Below are 21,366 nucleotides of genomic sequence, written 5' to 3'. Positions count from 1 at the left end.
AGCCCAAGGTCACAGCCTCCCATGGAAGTCAACTGGAGGGCAGAGCTGTGGGTTCCTGTTCCATCCCATTAAGAAAAGGGACAGCATCAGCCAATGTCTAGTGTGTGCTCTTGTCTTTGGTCACAGGCTGACCAGGGACGCAGAGTGTAACAGATCCACCAAAGGCAGGGCCACACAGACGGGGGGGGGGACCATGCCCAGGGCCATTGAGCAAAGGAAAGAAGACATGAGACTGTGCAGTCTGACTCTTCAGGGTAGTCAGTCAGTCAGACTCCCTCCAGGTTCCAGGAGCACCCCTCACTCTGAGACTCCCACAGGCATATGACATACGTGTATCAAGGCCCCAGAAGCTACTTTGCTGCTCTGGGGATGTGCCATGTGGACTCACTGGAACTCAACTCCTGCTAGAGACTGGGATGTGTGGAGAGCCCATGAAGGGGCAAGGAATACATGATAAGCCCAAGGGCTCTTCTCAGAGGACCAAGAGTGAGGCCGGGGTGAGAGTAAAGATGAGGGAGAATGGGTCATTTACTGACTGCTAATGACAGGAGCTGTCACCTGTGCCTGCACCCTGTGGGAAGGAGCCTTCCATGGGTACCCATGGCATGACTGTAAGAGTCAGAGACTTGAGAAAATGGTTGCTGTGTTTTCTAATTCTCCAGATGCCATTCGTTGGTGTATCTATCAGCTGGGCTGTGTAACAAAAACTCACAGCTCAGGGCCTACATCCATTTCAGCCTCTCATGTCTCACACTTCTGGAGTCATGATCAAAACCCAGGAGTAGGTTTTTGGTGTTGTTATTGTTGTTGTCTTTGTTTTATTTTTGTGGTGTTTCATCCTGTCTCGTTGAAGGTCTCTTCACTGATCTTAAATGCGTGGGCAATGCCCAGGGCCTCCTCTTCGCCTTACACGGCCACCAGTCACAGTGGATGAGTCCCACCTTGTGGCCTCACTCTATCTCTACTGCTGCCTTCACTTTGTTTCTTCAAACACTGCTACACGGAGGTTTGGCTATCAACATGTGAACTTGGGGTATACACAACTCAGATCTTAGCATGGAGGAAACCACAAGGGCGTCTCCCGTGGAATTCATGTGAATAGGTCACAGGAAATGGATCACAGCTGGTTCTGCATCCTGGAAAGAGCCAGGGGTTGGAGCCACCTGGGTTGAGTCCTGGCCCAGCCACCAGGGGTCTGAGACTGTGGACATCACCACCTCTCCACACCTTAGCTCCTGCTCCTGAAGGCTGACACTAACAGCAACCCACCACATAGGGTGGATGGGTAAATGTGTACAACAACTCCAGTGAGGCCCTAAGCACGGAGCAAGATGTTCATTGACATGCTCCCTCCAGCTGCACTTTTAGTGACAAATCCCCCTGCTCCTTCCAGGAACATGTACACACTGACAAAACAGAGCCAGACGCACACAACACAGGAAGAACACAGGCATGAGACACAGGGCTCTGGAAGCCATGCTGAGACATGGGACGAGCACCCCCCACTGTGCACTGCACGCCTTACCTCGGAAGTAGGGGATGTAATGATGTCTGAACACGGATGTAGGGCTTGGGTGTTGGGACAGGGACAGACAGCTACTGGTACCAACACTCACAGTACCAGCTGCGGGCAACAGAGAGCAGTCAGTAACCCTGGGCTCCTCTACCCCAGAGCCACCACCTTGTCCTAGTCCCCACTTGGCCAGGGACATGGTCCCTCTGCTCTCCTGGGGCACCTGAAGAGGGTCACCCAGCAGGCTGTGGGCCATTCTCCTCCAGGTGGGATCAGGATCTGCTGCCTCTGGGACACAGGGTGGCAGCCAGGACTTGGGACACAGCCTCTGGTCCTGCCTGTGGCTCACTTTTGGGTGTCCTTGAGATCAAGAACAATGGGAGGGCAGCTTCCAGAGGTCAGGGAGTGGTCTGTCACCAGCATCCTCATGGCACTTTCCAGATATAAAGCATGGCACTGTAGGCTTTACCCCTGACCAAGCAGTCAGTAGTCAGCTCCTCTTGGGGATGCAAAGTCAGGAGTCAAGTAACAAGGGGCCTTAGCGGAAGGACTCAAGAAAGTAGCTTCTATTCACACACCTACTCATCTGTTCATTTTCTCACTCATTCATCTCCATTCACTTACTCGATCATTCACTCACTCATTCACTCAATTCACTCATACATGCACCAAACATTCATTAACTTACCCATTCACTCACCAACTAACCCATTAACTCATTCATTAACTCACTCATTCCCTCTCTCAGTTGTTAATCCACTAGGCCACTCATTCATTCAGACACTCACTCATTCATCACGGCCTCTCGTGAACACACGCACACACCCTCTTCCTTCACACTGCTGAGCAGGAGGGACCAGGCATACTGCAAGGGATCATGAGAATGACTGCAAACAATTAAGTTGATTTTTCCACACATTTTTCAAAAATAAGAGCTATGGTCCATAGGTGTGAAAATGGGTCATGCACAGCTGGAAGGGAATAAGCAGGCTGGAAAAATCCCTCCAAAAGGCATTGCTTTTGTGCATGGTCCCTGTGGCTTTCACATGCCAACTCAAAGCTGAGGAAGACAATACAAACTGGGGGGGGGGAATGAGGCACAGGGCTCTCTCCCAGCTTGGAAGGGCATAGGGGCCTTTTGCCAACTACTTTATTAGGATGCTTGTCTCTAGGGTTTCTGATTTACAGGCGTGTGCACCATTAGACATTCTGATTGTGTATTGTTGTAGCCACTGACCCTGACTCCTCAGCTCAAGTCTTCCAGAAATCCTGTGGGATCACAACATGATGTGACTTGGTGTCCTGCCTCATGTGCTGTCACATCCTGATTGCTCTGTCACTACATCCAGAAGCCCACTCTGGTTGTTCTGTGTGGGCCCTGGGGCTGTATGCTCCTCAGGATGTGCACTATGGATGCAGACAGCTCCTCCAGCCCCAGGGTGACCGTCTGCCTCAACGCTACCTGCTCCTGGGCATAAGGCAGTCCTTTCCATTATGGCTAAGTGACTCTCCATTGACCACCCACTGGCATCCCCCCACCCCCAAATTTGCCACTTTGCCCAACCAATAAAGAGGCCCTTTTATGTCAGCAAACTCATTGAGAAGTACAGCCTCATCGGGGGTCAAGGGAAGCAGAGTGTGGGATAAATACCTGGGCGACTGTAGTGCTGGGGTGACCGTGATGTTGGGGTGTAGTGCCCGAGGCTGACGGAGCCAGCAGAGCTGGGGCTGGAGGTCCGGCACTGCTTGTAGGACCGATCATCCTGATCCCCCTGGGTGGGAAGACAGTGTGAGAGCACCTGGGTCAGGAGCACTGGATTCGCCCTCTGGATCCCAGGAGCAGAAGCAACACAGCCTAAAACAGGTGTCAGAGTGCTAACAGAGCACATCTGGACAGCAAGGGGGTCTGAGCCACAGCAAGCCCCTTGGTCTGACCATGGGCCCACTGGACATCCACCCCTCTTGTCCATCGGACCCTCTGGGATGGGGTGAAAGGACCCCACCCAGCCCCTCCCTCTTAGCCCTCCCCAGCACTCTGGACCCCTGGAACAGTTTGAGAGCACTGAAATTCTCCTCACATGTGAGGGAGGCGCTAGACGCTCTGGGGCACCTTCCGAAGTGCAGAGCCGCCCTCTGGGGCTCAGAAGCCAGCACAAGACCCACAAGAAGCGCTGAGGACACAACCCCTGTCTTAGCAGGAAGAGAAGCTTCTGGGAGCAGCCAGAACAGGCGACAGCAGCATGAGATGGCATGGCACCATGGTTCAGGAATCAGAATGCCCATCCCTCGGCAATGAAGCCTGGTGGCCTGGGTCATGCCACCCATCCTAGCCTCATCTCAGCCCCAAGCATCCCACAGCACCAGGGTCCTCACAGTGCCCAAGGAATGGGGACAGGCAGGGCTCTTGCCGTAGATCCTGCTTCTAAAGCTACAAGAAGTGCAAAGCATTGATCAGCCTGAGATGATGAGAAGATCTTCACTCTTGGAACCATCTCTGTGGGCTGGAATGGGACACTCCCACGGATGGGGAGGGCAGGAAGAAAACATCTGGGCCTCAGTTTCCCCATTGGTAAAATGGAGAACTCCTGGAAGCTACCTCTGGGTGATGTTCTGGGGTAAAAGAATTAGGTATAAAATGACTGCAGCAGTGTCCAGCACAGAGAGAGAAAACTCAAAAGTGTGCTGTGCCCCTAGGCCCTCCCCAGCCCCGGGTTCTGCCACACGGCCTGGAGTCTGAGGGGCCACAATCTGTAACCACTGCTTCAGAGGAAAGAAGCCCTGGAGCGCTACTGAGCTTATTTGACAGCACAGCTCTCAGAGAGTGCTCGGTCCCCAGGCCCCAGACCTTCCTGTATACCTAGCCGGGTATACAGTGGACCTCAGCTCCCCCAAGGAAGTCATGACCCAGGCCAAGAGCTGCTGGGCAACACCGCATCCCCACTGTTGGTGAAGCCCTGTCTGCACACACATGGGGGAGCATGCAGATGAGGTGTGATTATACAAACAACCAGCAGGAGGGGCCCCTCCCCGTGATGTGGCTAGGGCCCCGTGGCCCTGAGGGTGCCATGCTGGTCATCTCTATAACCCTGCAGGTGGCAGCACCATGAGCACACAGGGCGCAGGCATAGCTGGTGGTTACCTCAGTCGGCGTTGGTGAGAGCAACTGAGGCGACTGTGGACACAACAGAGCCGTCTGTTAGTGCGCTGTGCCAGGGGTTGCTTTGGGGTAAGAGGGCTGCTTGGTAACCACAGGCAACACAGGCACCCACATCCAGTGACCTGAGGCGCTAGCTGAGAAAGAGCCCCACCACAAGGGACGGGCTTTGGGGCTGCTTGGCCCAGCGCCTTCCTCCACTCAGTCCACCTGATCCCGTCTTTACTCTCCACAGAGACCATGAGGTCAAAAGCAAAACTGTTGGTGGTTCAGGGGCCACTGTGGCACCACCCACTGGGCCCATCCCTTTCCTCTTCTCCGGGAGGACAGATGGGGTGGGGACCGCAGAATGGGAGAGGTCAGGGGGACAGAGGAGAGGCGACTCCAGTCCTTATGTGTCCAGTCATTCACTGGCTCCCCTCCGCTAGAGGATGGCTCTCCCTCCTCGTTCAGGGCACCCAGAGAGCAGGGGCCAGAGCCAACTCACCTAGCTGAACCTCATTTGGCCTTGGCTTTCTTAGGTATAACTGGGAAAAATCATTCCCAGGGGCTGGGGCTGATCGTAGGGACAAAAATGAAAACTCTGTTCATGAGAATGGTCCAGAGGGATGAGGCAGTAAGGCCATAATGAAGCCATTGGATACTCTGTGTAATGTACCTGACAAGAGCACTGAGGTTTTCTATTTTATTTATTTATTTTGTTTTTTTTTTTTTGAGACAAGATTTCTCTGTATAGTTTTGGAACCTATCCCGGCATTAGTTCTGTAGACCAGGCTGGCCTCGAACTCACAGACATCCACCTGCCTCTGCCTCCCGAGTGCTGGGATTACAGGTGTGCACCAACACTGCCCGGCTGGTTCTCTACTTTATGTTGCCCTACCACACACCATCCAGGGCTTCAGGAGGAAGTGGTTTTGGTGGGAATACCCATTCCTTCCCCGGGACACCCTGGTACTGACCTCTGCTGAGGAAGGGCTCACAGGCAGTGTAGTCAGAAGGTACAAGCAGATACTGGAGAGGGTGACTCCTGAGTCACATACATACTCTCCCATGCTGTCTCACTGCCCTCTGAGGGACAGGCCCTTAAGTCGGGACTATTTGTGGGTGACACGGATCCTGCTCTATGGTCTCAGATGATGAAAGAAACTTCACAGGTTTCCAGACCGTGTCCACAACTCTATGCCACACACGTGAGCAGCAGCATTGTGTGACCCATGGATATAGGACAAAGTTGTCAACAGTCTGTGGTCCTTTATATCACTGCGGCCCACTGCAGCCCTTCCCGCCATGGCTTCCTGAGGCCAATGTGGGAGCGGGAATGCCAATGCCCCAAGCAGGAGAGCCCTGGCGGCATCCTGAGTACAGTAGGACTTGAACCCAGCTCTTAGCCTGAGGATCAACCAAGGAATCAGCCAGTAGACAGTCTGTAGGGGAGAAAATCTTTGGATCTCAGAGGAATACAGTCCAGTTGCTTGGCCTCTGACCCTCTTCAGTTTCCTGCTGTCCAGAGGTTAGATGTGGGATGGTGAAGCCCACACCCAGCTCAGGTACATGGTGGGTGGTGCAGTAGCCACATGGCTGGTGACCCCCCCCTCAGGCATGCACACCAGGAGGGTCACCTGCTGGTCCCTTTGGTCTTCTTGGTCCCTGAGTGGTCCTCAGAGCATGCAAGCCTGCCTAGCAGCTGTGACCTATGCAGGGCCAAGCTGGGTAACTCAACACGACTGTGTAAGTATGCCTCAGGTCTTGGCCCTCACTCCATACAAGGCCTTGCTGAAGCCACAGAAAGGAGTCAAAGGGGCACATGTTAGGAATAACCATTTTGCTGAACGGTGGTGGCACACACCTTTAATCCCACCACTCCGGAGGCAGAGGCAGGCGGATCTCTGTGAGTTTGAGACCACCCTGGTCTACAAAGCTATACAGAGAACCCTGTCTCAAAAAAATTTTAAAGGAATAACCATTTTTCTGCCCCAGGTGAGCAACTGTTCTGAGCTCCACACACAGCCAAAGCCACATTAAGACCTCCTGACAGAAGGAAAATAAAACTCAACAGGAGCTGCTGCAGTCAGTGGAAATAGGCAGCCTGGATAAGACTTCACCAATATATGCTATCTACGTTCAAAGTTCACCAATAGATGCAGTTAATATTCAGGCATCTGTACTGGCCTGCCTTTGGAGTGCTGACAAGATACCTCAGCTGCTGCCACTAAGAACACCACCTGTGCCTAGTCACCATGGTCCCTTTAAAAGAGCCCTGCCCACCTCCCATCCCTCTCTTTCTCTCCCTCTCTCTATCTGTTTCTCCCCCCCTCTGCCTCTTTCCTCTCTCCCACTGCTCCTGTCTACAGAGGCCAGTCTCCCCCTTCCCCTCCCCCTTTCCCCTTTTTACAGTCCTTTCCCTTAATAAAAATCCCTTCCACTTGAACTTTGTCATATGGTTTCCTTCTCTCTCAAACCACTTTTAAAAAATTACAACAAATGCTGCCTACTTTCAGACATCACCAATAGATGCTGCCTGCTCTCAGACATCACCACTAGATGCTGTCTACTTCCGGACATCACCAGTAGATGCTGCCTACTTCCAGACATCACCACTAGATGCTGCCTACTTCCAGGAACACTGGGAATCATGACCCACACTGTTGAACCAGCCTAGGGATGGGCTCGAGACACCCACAGAAGAGGATCTAGCCTAGGAATAGGGGCTCAAGACCATATGGCCCAGAGAGGGAATATGCCACACTTCATGTGTCATGAAAGATCTCAGTAGCCAGAAAAATGCAGACATTTTCAGAGTGTGCTTCCCTTTCCTCAACTCTGTTCACAGCCCATTCACTCAGACTCACTTCCCGAGGGGGCGTGGTTGAGTGGGAGTGCCTTAAATAAGATGGACTTGCTGTCTGGGGAGGAAGAAGCTGAGAGTCGTGGCAATGACTCTGTCCACAAGAGCCAGCACTGGGGGAAGCATGCAACACATCGTGAAGAGCCATACCTCGCCATAGCTCTGCCTGTCCCCCATGGCCGAGTGGCTGATGTAGGGCGAGTAGGAGATCATGTCGGGGCGGTCAATGTTATAGATCGCTTTGTTTTTGGGAAGAGCAGCCAAGTCCCTGTAGTCCAGGATCTCATCACCGAGCTTCGCCTGATGGAGGAGAGAGCAGAGGAGGGGACACTGATGCCACACACCGGGCAAGAGCGACTCCACAGCCAGCAGGGACGATGGCCTGGGCTTGCAGGGCTCCAGCGGGGTTTGAGCACATCCAGACCCCAGCAAAGGTGGCACAGGGATGCAAGGCCAAGGACCTGATCACAGGAATAGCCCTGGGGTTAGACACTGAGGTTGTTGGTTGTGTCCGTAATGCAGGGCCGGACAATGAGACTCAGGCTATAACCGGAAACCACACATGGCTACAAGTATATAGCATGAACATATATCACAGATGGACATGTACACAATCCACTACTCACATCAATGCACACACAGGGATGCCTACAAATCAGGACACACAGAGAGTGTGTCTTTCTGAGGGGATGCACTAACAACTACACCCACACTCACATGATAACACACACCTGCTGATTCACAATACATCTCCCATATATTGACACGCCTACTTGCACACCAGGACTGGCTCCTACACACTTACACAAGTGTGTGTGACACACAAACACTAGCATAACTCACCTCATCCACACCAAATGAGGACACACAATCACAGTTTCACTCATTCTCATTCTCTCTCTCCTCATCCTAGCAGCTTTGAGCAAGTACAGAAGAGCAGCCTTTGACATGGTGCTGGGGCGTGGTCCACACGCACTCACTGTGAGATGCTGTGAGCCATCTGGCTGCTATTGCTCGTTCTGCCCAGCCTTCTCGGGCAGTGTCCCACTGTGCCCATGCTCACTCTGTAGTCCCACGTATCTGCTCTGGCTCTAGGAGTACCTCGGCTCTTTCCAGCCTCCAGCCCAGCTCCAGGCTGGCCCCTCCCTGCTGAATCAGCCTTTGCCAGGTCTCCTCTGCTGGGATTCTGAGACAAAGGCTCAATAGCCACAGCAGATACTGAGCTGTATCAGTCACAGAAAGTCACAGCTCCCTGTGATGGGGACATTCTCAGTGCTCCCATTTACAGGAGAGTCCAGAGCTCAGAGTCATGCACCTAGGAAGGCATGGCAGCTGAAGACTCTGGAACCCTTCCCCCCATTGGTACTCCCTCCTGGAGGCCCCACCCTTACAAACCTCTCAAGCTGCAGCTACATCAAGTGGCTCTCCTGATGACACCTCCAGGCGTCTCCCACCTCAGCTACCCACATCTTTGCTTATTGTCTTTCCAGACCCTATCAGGCTCTCCAGAGCCCAGCAGCCCTCATCCGTCTCAAGGAAGCCTTCCTGACCACTGGACTCACTCCAAGACTCTCTGGGGACATTTGGCAGAAAAGAGTGCACTAAGACTGAAGGCCTAGTGCTTCACATCTCTGGCTTCAAAATATCTGAAATTAAATCTTAAACCAGGGTTTATGACCACCATGGATCATCCCATTAGAATTTTCTAGCTGTCTGGGTGAATGGAGCTCAGGGGATCTTTTCCTGACCATCAAACGACCTTGGTCTCCTGCCCCCATTCCACACTTCCTGCCCCTGAGCTCCTGCAGTTTCCATCCTTCATCTGAGGGTTTGCACACACTATTCCCACTCATGGAGGCCTCGCTGCCATCCGGGTCAGATTCTCTCTTGGTCAGAGGGTGGATCTTCTGTGTGCCCTCTCCCACATCCCTGGGTCAGGACTAGAGTTGCCCAGGACCCCACTGCCTTTGTCCCCCTTTGTCTAATGCTAAACAACCATTCACCTGCACAGACTGGGTGGGCACCCCAGCCTCTGTCTCCTGTGGTACTGGGTCATCACCTGTGCTTCATGCTCGGCTGGACTGTTATGAACATCTCACTCAAATGCTCTGCAGAGCGTCCTGCAGGCTGCAATTGGACACCCCAAGACCTGCACTTCCAGATAACCAGAAACAGTGTGCCCTTCCCAACTCACCTGTCCTCCTGGCTTTCTTAACTCAGCCCATAGTGCTTAAGTATCCTACTTAAGACCACCTGGCTCTGGGTGGTCCGCTCTTTCCTCAGGCTCCTGTACAACCTGGGCCTCAATACACTAGCAGTTGCCTGCTGCAAACAGCGGTTGCCAAATAGCTCATAGAGTTACTTTCTCTGTGCAAAGGCCTTGGATGGTTGCCCTGACAACAGGTTAAGCTTTCTAATTGGTGAAGGCTATTGATGTGCATATGTGTAAGTGGTTTTCCTTTTTCCTTTCTTCTTCATACTCCATGAGGCAAATTAAAGGTCACCATATAGGACACTACAAGTATATATGTTCCAGCTCAGGGTAATACACAGTGTGGTGACTGTCCTTTCAACTCATGCCCATGGATGCCACCAGAAAGAGGCACCACTTACTGTGGTTTTCCATTGCTGAACAGTAAGTCACACTTACGGTGAGAAAAGCAACCACGGGTCGCAGTCCGCAGAGCCCCAGCTGCAGAGATCCACTGGAGAGATAATGAGGGGGATCTTTTTCCCCTTCCTGCTGGTCACTGTTACTTTGTGTAAACAACAGGCAGGGGCTGGAGTATGACTCAGTCAGCAGGGGGCTTGCCTAGCATGTACAATGCCCTCCATTCTATCCCTGGCAATGGCATAGGCCAGCCACAGTGACATAGTAATCCCAGTGCTCAGGAGATGGAGGCAGGAGGAGCACAAGGTCGAGGCTGTGCTTGGCTAAACGAGGAGTTTGAGGTGACCATGAACTACGTGGAGCCCTGTCTCAAGGAAGGAAAGAAGGGAGGGGGAGCAGAAAGAAAGAAAAGGGCAGATAAATGGATCATTCAAAACAGGTGCTGCTTGATTCTTGACAAATGGGCAGGGCACGGACACACTCTGATGACACAGAGAGAAGATGCCACCCACAAACCAAGGAGAGGCCTCAGGAGGAACCAGCCTCGCCCTGCTTGGGCCTTGGCTTCTAGGATCCAGAGCTGGGAGGCCAGAAGTCTCTCTGTCCGGGCCGCAGTCCCTGATCTCGCATGTAGGCCCAGGACACTGAGAGCTAGCATGCTCTCAGTCCTTTCTCTGGACCCAGAGCTGTGCTGGGAACCTCACATGTCAAGCCTCACGGAGCCCAGGACAGTGGGGTTAGATTCACTGCCGCTTACTGATGAGTTTCCAGGAGCCCACAGGGGAAAAGGCTTTGCCTAGGGTACACAGTAAGACTCTAAATCTCACAGGCACAGGCTGAGGCTTAGCCTGGGTGTCTTCAGAGGGCTCCAGTACCCTCCCCCTCCACACTGTGGTCACAGTGACCCCAGGAAAGATGCCTGTTATTTCTGCCATCAGAGTGACGCCCTGACAACCACTATGGGAGGGTGTAAGCTAAGACAGGCAGGGGAGAGAACATCATTTCCCTACCATGCGGCGGAAGATCCAAGGCCTGGCCAGTATAGGCAGAGGATAGCAGAAGTGACTTGTCCCTGTCACCTGCCCCCCCCAAGTCCTGGGGCTTCTTTTGCCACTAGGCTGCCTTCACCCTATGCCTTAGGACTCTCAATGGCAAACCTTGTCACTCATACATAGTGCTGTAACACCAATACCCTCCTGTCTATAGCCTACCTTCAGAGGCAACTGTTGTAACAACTTTTTAAAATGGGTTCAATCCTTTTTATATTTTCGTGGGTGCTCTTGGTACACACACACACACACACACACACACACACAGTGCATGTGCATCCCCAGTGCATTTCTCTGGGGGTGTTGGTTGGGCAAGAGCCTTCTGTACACAAACGCAGACCTACACAGTGACTTACAACCCACAACATCCTTTCTTCAGGTGGCCTTGGCTCACTCTAACTACAGACCAGCCACTCCCCTCCTGCTATGCTCTATGCTCTCCCTCTCATCACCAGCCAGTTGGGGACAAACTCCTAGGGGCTTGGCCAGGCCACATGGACGTGTCCAGGCCTCAGGTTTTGAGTCACTCTCCAACTGCGCACCCATTTCTTCCCCAAGGCAGTGCTGAGCACCCATGCTCACCCTTGGTGCCCACAGTGACCATCCTCAGCAGACCGCAGTCTCCACAGCACTGGCCCAGTGATGACCCCACCCCCAGCCCACAGCACACTCCATGGCCCTCACTTACATAGATCACACGACTTGGGGACCCCGATGTGCTGGAGGCGGGCACAGACACAATGCTCTCCGAGGAAGTCCTGGTTTCCTAGAACAGAGTTGTACAGGTTGACCTGGAGTGGTGCTCTTGGGAACCTTCTGGAGGCATCTCCAGGATGCAGTCAGAAATGCCACTGAGTTCAGCAGGTAGAATTTTTCCCTTTTTGTGAGTTGAGGGAAGTCTCAGAACAAACACACAGGTTTGGGTGAACAACTGAAGGCTACAATAAACACAGCAGGCCATGAGTGAAGGTAGGTAAGGTGTCCACAACCTGATACTCACTGACTGAATGCTCAGAGTGTCCCAAGGGACGCTGGGGTGAGGTGATCATGTCTCTGCAGATGAAGGCAGGTGGGCATGTCTAGCAACCCCTCGATCTCCATGACACACAGAACCTCTGCTACTCACTTATGTCTAGTCCTTGGCTGGGCCCCAGTTCCTCAGCAATACTCTGCAGTCACACCCTTCAGCCACGCCCGCCACTCTGCTGACCTGGCTCTCAGGTCCTTCTCAGCTACTCCTTCCTCTCTTACCTAGGCTCAGCTGTCAGTGCCCGGTGATGTGTGATGTCACTGCACATTCAGCCTCCCCTCAGTCTCTACTGTTGACAGTGTTGCCCAGCCCTCCTTACACAGCCCTCCTCACCTCTCCTCTGCATCACCAGCTCTAGCGCCTCCTTTCCTTCCTTCATACAGACCTCCCACACTCCCCACACCTGACTTTCATCCTTTCAGGCAAGGCCTGTGCACCTGGCTACTCTACACCCCTTCTCCAGGTCTAGTGTCCCCCATGCCCATTCTCTCTCGCTCCTACTCACCTCATCTAAGAGGAACATATTTCCACCAGCTGTCTCAGAAGGAAAGAGCTGTGACCCCTCTGCCCTTGGCTTCATTTCCTCCACTGAACACCTTCAGTGACCCACACCATCACCCCTACCTCAGTTTTCCTCAGGAGGCTCTTCCCTGCCTCTAGAGTCTGCCATGTTCCTCTCCTGAGGCAGCTGATATCTGTTAAGGGCCAAGTTGGTTTCCCTAAATTTTCTAGGCTGAAACCCTGTTGACCTTATGGAGATGGGGGTCCTTGTAGAGGTCACAAAGGGAAAGTGGGCCACTGGGTGGCTCTAAGCCAATCTGCTTGGAGTCATCCTGAAAAGAGTTCGGAACTTGAACACACACACACACACACACACACACATACACACACACACACACACACACACACACACACGAGAGAGAGAGGGGGGGGCATAAAAGAGCAGGATGCTGCCTCAAAGTCCAAGCAGAGAAGCCTCAGAAGGAGCCAGCCTGCCATCACTTGGGGCTTCGACCCCTGCCACAGGAAGGCAGGAAAGTGCTGAAACCTCCAGGCCAGCCAGAAGAACCAAGCCTGACCTGGAGGAGGCCTCCCCTCCTGAGCTCCTCCTACACTCAACATGACACCAGCAGGGACAGGCAGACAGCAGGACCAGACGTGCCACACAGGGCAGCAGGAGGCACAAACCTGTAAGGCACAGGGCAGGGTGCCCGGGCAGGGCTGGCTGCAAACAGAGCTGTGCATCTAGAAGGGAGAGAGGAGGGATGGCGTGAAGCTTGCTCTCCAGATCCCTGCCATCCCCTCTGCAGGTCCTGTGCTCTGGGTCCTTCAGCACCAAGCTCCCCCTCCCCAGGAGCCCTCACGTCCTCAGCCCCTCAGCTCGCGACTACACTGACATGTGCCAACTCGAGGTGCCTGCCTGACCCCTGGGACCACAGGTTTCTGAGGCTGGCAGGAATGGAATCACCTCGAGGCACTGGCTGTCCTGTCCTCAGTCACGGCATACATCAAAACTGCTATATGCAGAGAAGGTGGCCCCCAGCATGCCTGTGACTGCTGCCTGTAAGACGGGGCCTGCTGTTCTAGCAGTGAGAGGCCAGGTGGCTACTATGCTCCACCGACCCTGGATGATGCCTGCCTAGCCCCCTTCTCTGGAAAGTGGCGAAATTCCCAGATAGGGTCCTGCTGTTCCTGGAGTGTACTGCAGACCAGTGTGGCATTCAGAGCAAAGTCCACTACGGGTCATGCAAGGGGCATATCTGAGCCAGCCCCACAAAGCAGACAGAGATGACCACTCCCCGCTCTCTTTGTGCTCTTTGTGCTGCGGGCTCTGGCCACTCGGAGCAGAAATGATGCAAGCCCTCCTTGTACTCAGTTACCAGCTGGGTGGGGGAGGGCAGAGGACAGAACCCGTCAGCAGAGGAGACGGGGAGAAAAGGTAAGGCCCCTGCCACCAGGGTGAGAAGATGGGCACCTTCCAGCCCCATCTGCCATCCCTGACCTGATGTCTGTTCCACAGTGAACTTCAGTGCCATGCTCCCCAAGGCTTGTGTCACCGCCTTGTCCCCACCCACAGAGATAAGAATAGGACCTGGAACTTGAAGGGAGTCCACAGGCCTCATTCACTGCCCTCTCCCAAGTTCCAGGTACAGAAGTTCTAAAACACACAGTGGAGGCCAGGTGCTCTACTAAGAATGCCGTGATGCCTGTGGGCATTGGGTGGTGTGCTAAGGATGCCATGATGCTTGTGGGTGTTGGGTGCTGTGCTATGCTAAAGATGCCTGTGGATCCAGAAAGTCATGACTGCATCTCCTGAAGTCCACTGCACCTATTCCAGATGCTTAGGACCCTGTAACCTTGGCCCTTGTCCACAACATACTCCCTGCCTGGGTGAAGGGGGGAGAGCTACAGGACTTGGGTGGCTTTCGAGACAGCAAGGAAGGCTTGTGTTTCTTCCTGCTGACCTGGCCCTGCACGGATAAGCCAGTCAGGAGCTAGGGGGGTTTTAATGGAGAATGAGTTCCCTGAGTGTCCTGGAGATGCCCAAGGTCCCACACCAAGGGGCACTTGTTATGGTGACTATTAAGCCCAAGACAGGGAAGCCATTTCTTGTCACTGTATAGACAGGAGATGCTGCTTCCACTCAGTGGCAGGTTTCAAGAGTCGATAACACAGGTGCCACCTATATACTGTGTCTCAGGGACAGAAGACTTCTTAAGCCAGCCAGACCTACCTGGCTTCACTTATTCAAGGGCTGCTCACATGAGGAACAACAGAGTGCAGGAGTCTGTCCCCTCCACCCCCAGGCCAGACCAGACAGCATCCAATCCTGGGGATCCCGGGCTCAACACCAAGAAGCAGCTGTTCTCAGGATGCCCAGGCTCTGCCCCAAACATTGACTGAAGGAAACAACATTCATGCTAACTACTTGTTCAATAGCTGTACAGACCACAGAGTCCTAGATGTAGAACCCTCCTATACAAGCCCAGGAAAGGAAGGCTGCTTTAGTCCCTGGTCTGGCAGCACCCACCCCTCGGGCCTTCCATCTGGCCAGGGACCAGAGAAAATGAGGAAGGCTGTTGTCCTCTGCAGCTGGTGTGGGGCATGGGCGACCCTGCCTGGCCCTTGAACCTGACTGGGGGAAGGGAGGGGAGGAGAGCAGTGTGTCAGCTAGCTCAGACTCGGGTCATGTTGCTTCCCTGGGTACATGCATGCGTGAGAGTGTATCCAGGGCCTCGGGACATGCCAGGACCCTTCCTTCTGCTGAGCAGTTGGGCAGTATAGAGGACCCTGCAGACAAGATGGTGTCAGGCTCTATGGTCACATCTCCACAGATCATGACTGAGGGCAGGGATGCCCTGAGTGGCAGATGCACAGTTTGCAGAATCAGCCATTGGTGAATACAATGTGCTATTGCTCATTGACCTCCCATCTGAAAAGCCACAGCAAAGACTAATAGGATGCAGCGCAATGAGGCAGAGTAATGCAGAGTCTCAGGGAGGGGAGACGGGGTGGGGGGACTAAGCACCCCACAGCCAAAGGCAGGGCTGCTGAGAGGATCTGGACAGCGCCCCCTAGCCACCGCCTCCCTGACCTCTGTGCTCCTCCCTGCTGCCTGCGTATTCTCCTGTTTCTCTTCCTCCTCCTATGCTCTTCTCCCCCTCCTCCCCCTCCTGTCCATTCTTCCCCTCCTCCTTCTTCCCTGTACCTTAACTACCCAAGAAAGAAGGTGCCACCCTGGAAACACTCCCATGCGGCTCCCAGGGCCAGCCTTTGAGCTCCGCACAGGCTGTAGCGCACCCTCTGAATGCTGTGCTTCCTTCCCATCCAGGGTGGCTATTCTCTCTTCATCTCTAGACCATAATCCTGGTGCCTGGCACACAGCAGGACATCTGTGGGGTTCAGAACCCATCCCTTCCTAGAGGCTGACCTTTGCTCTCAGTTCCTGGGAGCAGCAGCTGTGTTCAGTGAGGGCTGGCCACACCTGATCATCTCAGGGTATAGTGGCCGTGCTAGGAAGGCCAACCTACACTCTAGGACAAGAGCCTCGGGTTGCAGCGGGTCAGTTGACCTGACATGCGGGCTCCAAGAGTCACACTCCTCCCTGCCGGAGCCCCAGTAAAAACTCAAGCATGGAGCTTGCCTGGTTGGCAATGCTCTATGTGCCTTGTCCTGCATGTGCAGGAGGGTGACATGACCGTCTCCATAGGGACAAGAAGTTCTGAACTGGGATTTACTGTGTGTTTGGACAATTCTGCCCTCAACAACTTGTCCTATGCCTGGTAGGCCAGCTCTCGGTGAGGGTGTGGGAACTGTCAAGCCCAGGCACAACTTGGATCCATAAAAGTTCTGATGACCATAGGAACTATTTGGGATCCCCCAAACTGCCATGGCCATCTGTGTTCACTGACTGGACAAGGATGGCAGCAGGGCTGGGCCATCTGGTGTCCTCGAGGCCCATTAGACCTGCATAATGGTTCATTAACCTATCTACCTTCCCACCTCGTGACCCTCCGTCCCCTGAGTCTGGCTGTCCTGCGATGCCTCCGTGGTCTGGCTGAGAAGCATGAGTAGGCTGGCCTGCACCTCCCCCTCTAACCTGCATGTGGAGACCACACCAGGAAGCCACAAATCTCACCAACCTTGCTCTTGTCTTCAGACCTGGCTGCTTGCCGACATGCAGGGTGCCAGATGGAGGAGCCTGTGGACAGATTCCCAAGAGGAAGAGGTCAAGGAGTAGTTCTGGGTGTGGCATCCACGCATGAATACCTGTTCAATACCCTCCAAACAGGCTCCACACCTCTCTGCGGCACTGAGACCAGAGCACCTGAGCTCTAGTAGCTTGCCTCGTGTGAGGTAAAGACATGAGGGAAATGAGAGAACTTTCTAATGTGCGCAGATTACTCCTGTGGGTTCCAGGGAGCCTGGGCACACTGCCCAGACTAGGGTGCCCAGAGGGGTGCTCTCGGAGGCAGGGGTGGGGAAGAAGTTCTCATGGCCAGTACAACATGAAAGTCACAGGACCCACACTGACCAGCGCTCTGGTCACAGTATTGGCAACCTGCCAGACACCACCTTCATGGAGAGTCGGTGTGAGGAGCCAAGCGGAAGGCCTCTGGGTGGCCGGAAATGGTGGTATACCACGCAAGGGCTCTGGCCATAGGCTTTAGCTCACCAGAGAGCACAAATAAGTGCCCATAGGCTGATCGGACCCTCACTGCAGCGTGGAAAACCCATATCTGAGCGTGCAGCCTGGACTCCATGTACACAGGAAGTCCTGGCAGGTCCCCCTGCAATGGTTGGACCAGCCCAGACTCGTGAAGGGAATCTTTGTGTCCTGAGATGAGGACAACTTCGTGTGAGCACGTGTCCCCAAGCCACTATCCCAGTGAGCCGTGCTTGGCATCGGCTGCCCCTCTGTTTAAGGGCTCCATTTACATTTACAGTGGAGCCTCTGCAGAGGGCCTCCCACAAGGCAGCCGCAGTGGCTGGCCTGACTCTCAGGACCTCGCCTTGGGAACAACAGGCGACAGTGGGGATGAGACCGACACATCTGACATCATCCCCAGCCAGGGCTCGCCTCAGAAAAGGGAGGCCTGTCTGACACACAGATTGGAAGGCCTCTCTGTGGTTACTCAGCGCCAGACTGTAGTCAGAACGCAACAGATGCAGCTGCTACCACCAGCTTTGTCCCCTGCCCAGCCCTGCTCAGCTGCCCCGGGACCCCAGGAGAAAGAGTAAGTTGCCAAAGAGATGAAATACCAACACAAGGCCATCCTCACTTGGCCCACTGATCATGCCCACTCAATTGCTGGTCCTTGCCCCCACCACCACCGCCCACTCATCCCGGTGTCCTTTGGTCATGTGCTCCAGGTAAAGCCAAGCCACTCAAGCCTCCTGCTTCTGTCTGTTCTGCTAGCCCTGAGCAGGGGCTAAAGGGTGAGCAGGGGTGAGCTCTCTCCTCTTGCGGCATCCAGTCTGGTAAGGACCAGTTCACCAGGCTGACGACTCAATCCTCTGTCACCTTCAGCTTGAACGTAGGCTCCTGACAGGCGCTCTGTTTTTCTATTCACCTATTCATCCTGCAGCCTCCAGTCTCTCACCACGGGCAAGTCAAGCCCTGTCCACACCTCCTCTCTCCAAGCAGCACTCCCAGCCTTCTGCTGGTGTATCTGGGATAGCTTGGCCTCACACTAGCTCCCTCTGTCTAGCTGCTCTGGAGGGCGGGCTGACCTGCCTCACCTATCCAACCCCAGCACTCAGTGGGAAGTGGGAGACACAGGTTTCTTGTTCCTTGATTAAACTCCAGTCCAGACTAGGCTGTGGCCTCTGCCTCAGTCCTTGACCTCTGCTCCCCCTGTTTTGGGCCTATTTAGCCCAGTTTTAGGCATAATAATGCAAGGTAATTCACTGACACTCCTTCCCCCCAGGTGCCTGGCCACCCTTGCTGTCTTGTGACATTTCCTTGCCCTGCTTTCAGTGAGGATCCCCACCCTAGATGCGCATACTGGTTAGTTTTCACTGTCAACTTGACACAACCTAAACTCATCTGAGAAGACCTTCACTTGTGGAGCTGTCTACATCAGGCTGGTCTTAAATTTTAATTGATGTAAGATGATTCAGCCCATCATGGGCAACATCATTCCCTGGCTTTGTGCCCTGGACTGCATAAGAGCAGAGGTAGCTAACTGCGTACTAAGCAAGCAGGCAGCATGCATGCATTTGTTTCTCTCTGATCTTGACTGTGGATGAGACTAGTTCCTGCCTTGACTTCCCTGCGATAATGACCCAAACCTGAAATTATGAGACATTAGCCATTTCCTCCTCTATGCTGCTTTTGATCGGGATACTTTATCACAACATCAGAAATGAAACTAGGATAAAGTAGTTTCTCTCTTGAGATCAACTACCCCAACATTTGACCAGGCAGCAGCATGTGACACCCATGTTTCCTGTGGCAGAAAGTTCACTTTGAGCTGGATACCTGAGGAGGACATGGAAAACTCAGGAATGATACAACAGAAAGGAGGCCACTCACTGCAAAGGGGAAATTTAGATCTGTATAGAGTTTTCTGTGTATGAGCATATGTCTTCAGCTGGTAGATGGGGAGACTGAGTCACCAGGGGTCCCATCACTGGGGGGGTGCGCTTAGCACCTGCAGCAGAAAGACCCCCCCCTCATCCACACACATTCACACCCAAGGTCTCCTTCCTCCGTTTGACTTCTTCCCGATATTCTTCTCTCATGGCTAAGAGAGTAGTATGTCAGCCAGAAATCAGAGCTGCCTTCTGAGAGTCACCCTGGAGATGCAGCCATCCTCTCTCTCCTGCGTGTGCATGAGGGACACTCATTCACAAGCTTCTCTCTGCCCTTTTCTCTTTCGCCCACCTTCCATCACAGGGGTCCCCGCTAAGCTAGGAAGGGTGAGGAGAAAACCGCATTTCCTCCTCTACAAGGGCCACTGCCTCCCCGGCTCTGCTTTCCACCAATAGGAGAGAAATGAGGGAGCTCTGAATGCTACCATTGGAATTTAATAGCAGCCATGAAGCCTATGTGAAAGGCTCATCTGGGAAGAGACAGTGAAGCCTGGCTCGGTCTCCAGCCCCAGGAGTTCCATGGAATCCTCTCCATCACTACACTGTCCAGTGAAGACAATTGCTGAGGCTATGGCTTCGGACCAAGCTCTTGCAACAGGCCCCAACAGAACAGCTGGGGCCCAATCACGTCATCCCCAGTAGAGCCTTGAGATGAAGCCACGCTGCCTCTTCAGCTTTCTAAGAACCAGGGCTGAATGGGAGCAGGCATTAACCTCTCCGGCAGGCCTGGTAGGCTGGCAAGCTCCTAAGTGCCTGCGTGACCTGCAGCCACCTTCAGTGGTTGCTCTGTCTCCCACACTGCCAGGAGGCAAAGTGACCTGGCAACGCCACCGCATCCCTGCCATCTGCGGCTTCATTAGGTCTACACCGCCACGTCCTCTGCTCGGCTGTGGACCACTCAACCTATTTTAGGGAATGAAACATTGCATGATTCTAAAATGAGACACATAGCCACGAAGGTGGCTAGGCTACGTCACTGTCATTTTCCATCTTGACACTGTTATTGTGATTTATTTTCATTTTATCGTGGGGAGGGATGTATGGTGGCACATGTGTGACGGTCAGAGGACAAGTTTCTAGAGTCAGCTCTCCCTTTCCACCTTTATTGGGTTCCGGGGGTGGAACTCAGGCCACCAGGTTCGTGCAGTAAGGGCCTCCAGCCATCGAACCACCTCACTGGCCCTGTTAATAGGAGTTTTAATGGTCAGTGGGTAGGGTTCCGGTGAAAGCATTCGAAGGTTCCTTTCTCCCAATTTTCCTTTGCCAGTGCTACAAAGGCTGCTCTTTCCCACACTTCAGGAAGGCACTCTGGCCTTGCTGTCGTGCGACAGGGGCACCACAGGCCAAGGCTCCGGTGGGGCACGACTGAAAGTCCCTGAGTCCTCGAGTGGGAATGAGGCCTGACGGGCAGTGGCGGGACCTCACAGCCGTCTCATTGGTAGCCTGATCTCTCTCCCTCAGATTTACTGACACCCTCAGTGGAGATCACAGTCTGTATGTGTGTGTGACAGTGCCAGCTCCTAGCAGCACTAGGACCAACTTCACCACCCACACCTCACCACCACCCCCCCCCCCGGCACAGTATGCAACAGGCACATCCAAATGCTTACCTTGCAGGTACATTTCCTCGCCCTCTGAGAACATCTGGCCGCACCTGACACATAGCGCACACGAGGGGTGGTAGTGCTTCTCCCCCGCCTGGGGAAACACAAAGCAGGTGAGAGCCGCTACTGCAACGGATACCCACCATGCCATGGCGTCTGCCCTGTGCACACGTCTGGGAAACCTGCACAGTGAGCCCACCGAAGGCCCGGCAGCTACTGGGAGCAGAGATCTGCACAAGCTCGACAGGGGGCGCCCAGGGCATCCAGGGCCTGTCCAAAGGCTGGGAGACCTAGCTCCGCCCGCCTGATCCTTGATCTCGGGAGACCAGATGGGCAGTGACCCACTCCTGGGTGTGACTGTGGACAGGTCAGTGTCAAATGAGGGTCTGGTCCCTTCACCTCTGCATGTCCTGGGGGGGCAAGAGGTGGGAGCAAGGATTGGGGGTGAGAGGAGACAACTTC

At 53.9% G+C, this 21,366-nt stretch overlaps 1 protein-coding gene across 16 annotated transcripts in view; it reads right to left on the bottom strand.

Annotated features, from left to right (window-relative positions):
* The window catches only part of Ablim2 (actin binding LIM protein family member 2), a 127,060-nt gene that overhangs the window by 39,671 nt on the left and 66,023 nt on the right, over positions 1–21,366 (bottom strand). For 5 of the 16 annotated variants that reach the window (XM_040746966.1, XM_040746965.1, XM_040746968.1 and 2 more), the window contains 8 exons: positions 20,911–20,998; positions 16,846–16,904; positions 13,391–13,447; positions 11,861–11,938; positions 7,663–7,812; positions 4,653–4,685; positions 3,165–3,285; positions 1,526–1,624 (listed from right to left, as the gene is read on the bottom strand). In XM_040746966.1, the coding sequence (XP_040602900.1) occupies positions 1,526–1,624; positions 3,165–3,285; positions 4,653–4,685; positions 7,663–7,812; positions 11,861–11,938; positions 13,391–13,447; positions 16,846–16,904; positions 20,911–20,998 (685 nt within the window). The remainder of the gene's footprint in view (positions 1–1,525; positions 1,625–3,164; positions 3,286–4,652; positions 4,686–7,662; positions 7,813–11,860; positions 11,939–13,390; positions 13,448–16,845; positions 16,905–20,910; positions 20,999–21,366) is intronic. The other 11 variants (XM_040746972.1, XM_040746976.1, XM_040746975.1 and 8 more) reach the window with 5 other exon arrangements.

The sequence above is a fragment of the Mesocricetus auratus genome, unplaced genomic scaffold (assembly GCF_017639785.1).
Source record: "Mesocricetus auratus isolate SY011 unplaced genomic scaffold, BCM_Maur_2.0 Super-Scaffold_100006, whole genome shotgun sequence".
Taxonomy (NCBI): Eukaryota; Metazoa; Chordata; class Mammalia; order Rodentia; family Cricetidae; genus Mesocricetus; species Mesocricetus auratus.
Note: the sequence above shows the minus strand (reverse complement) of the source record. Positions and strands in the feature narration are given on the sequence as shown.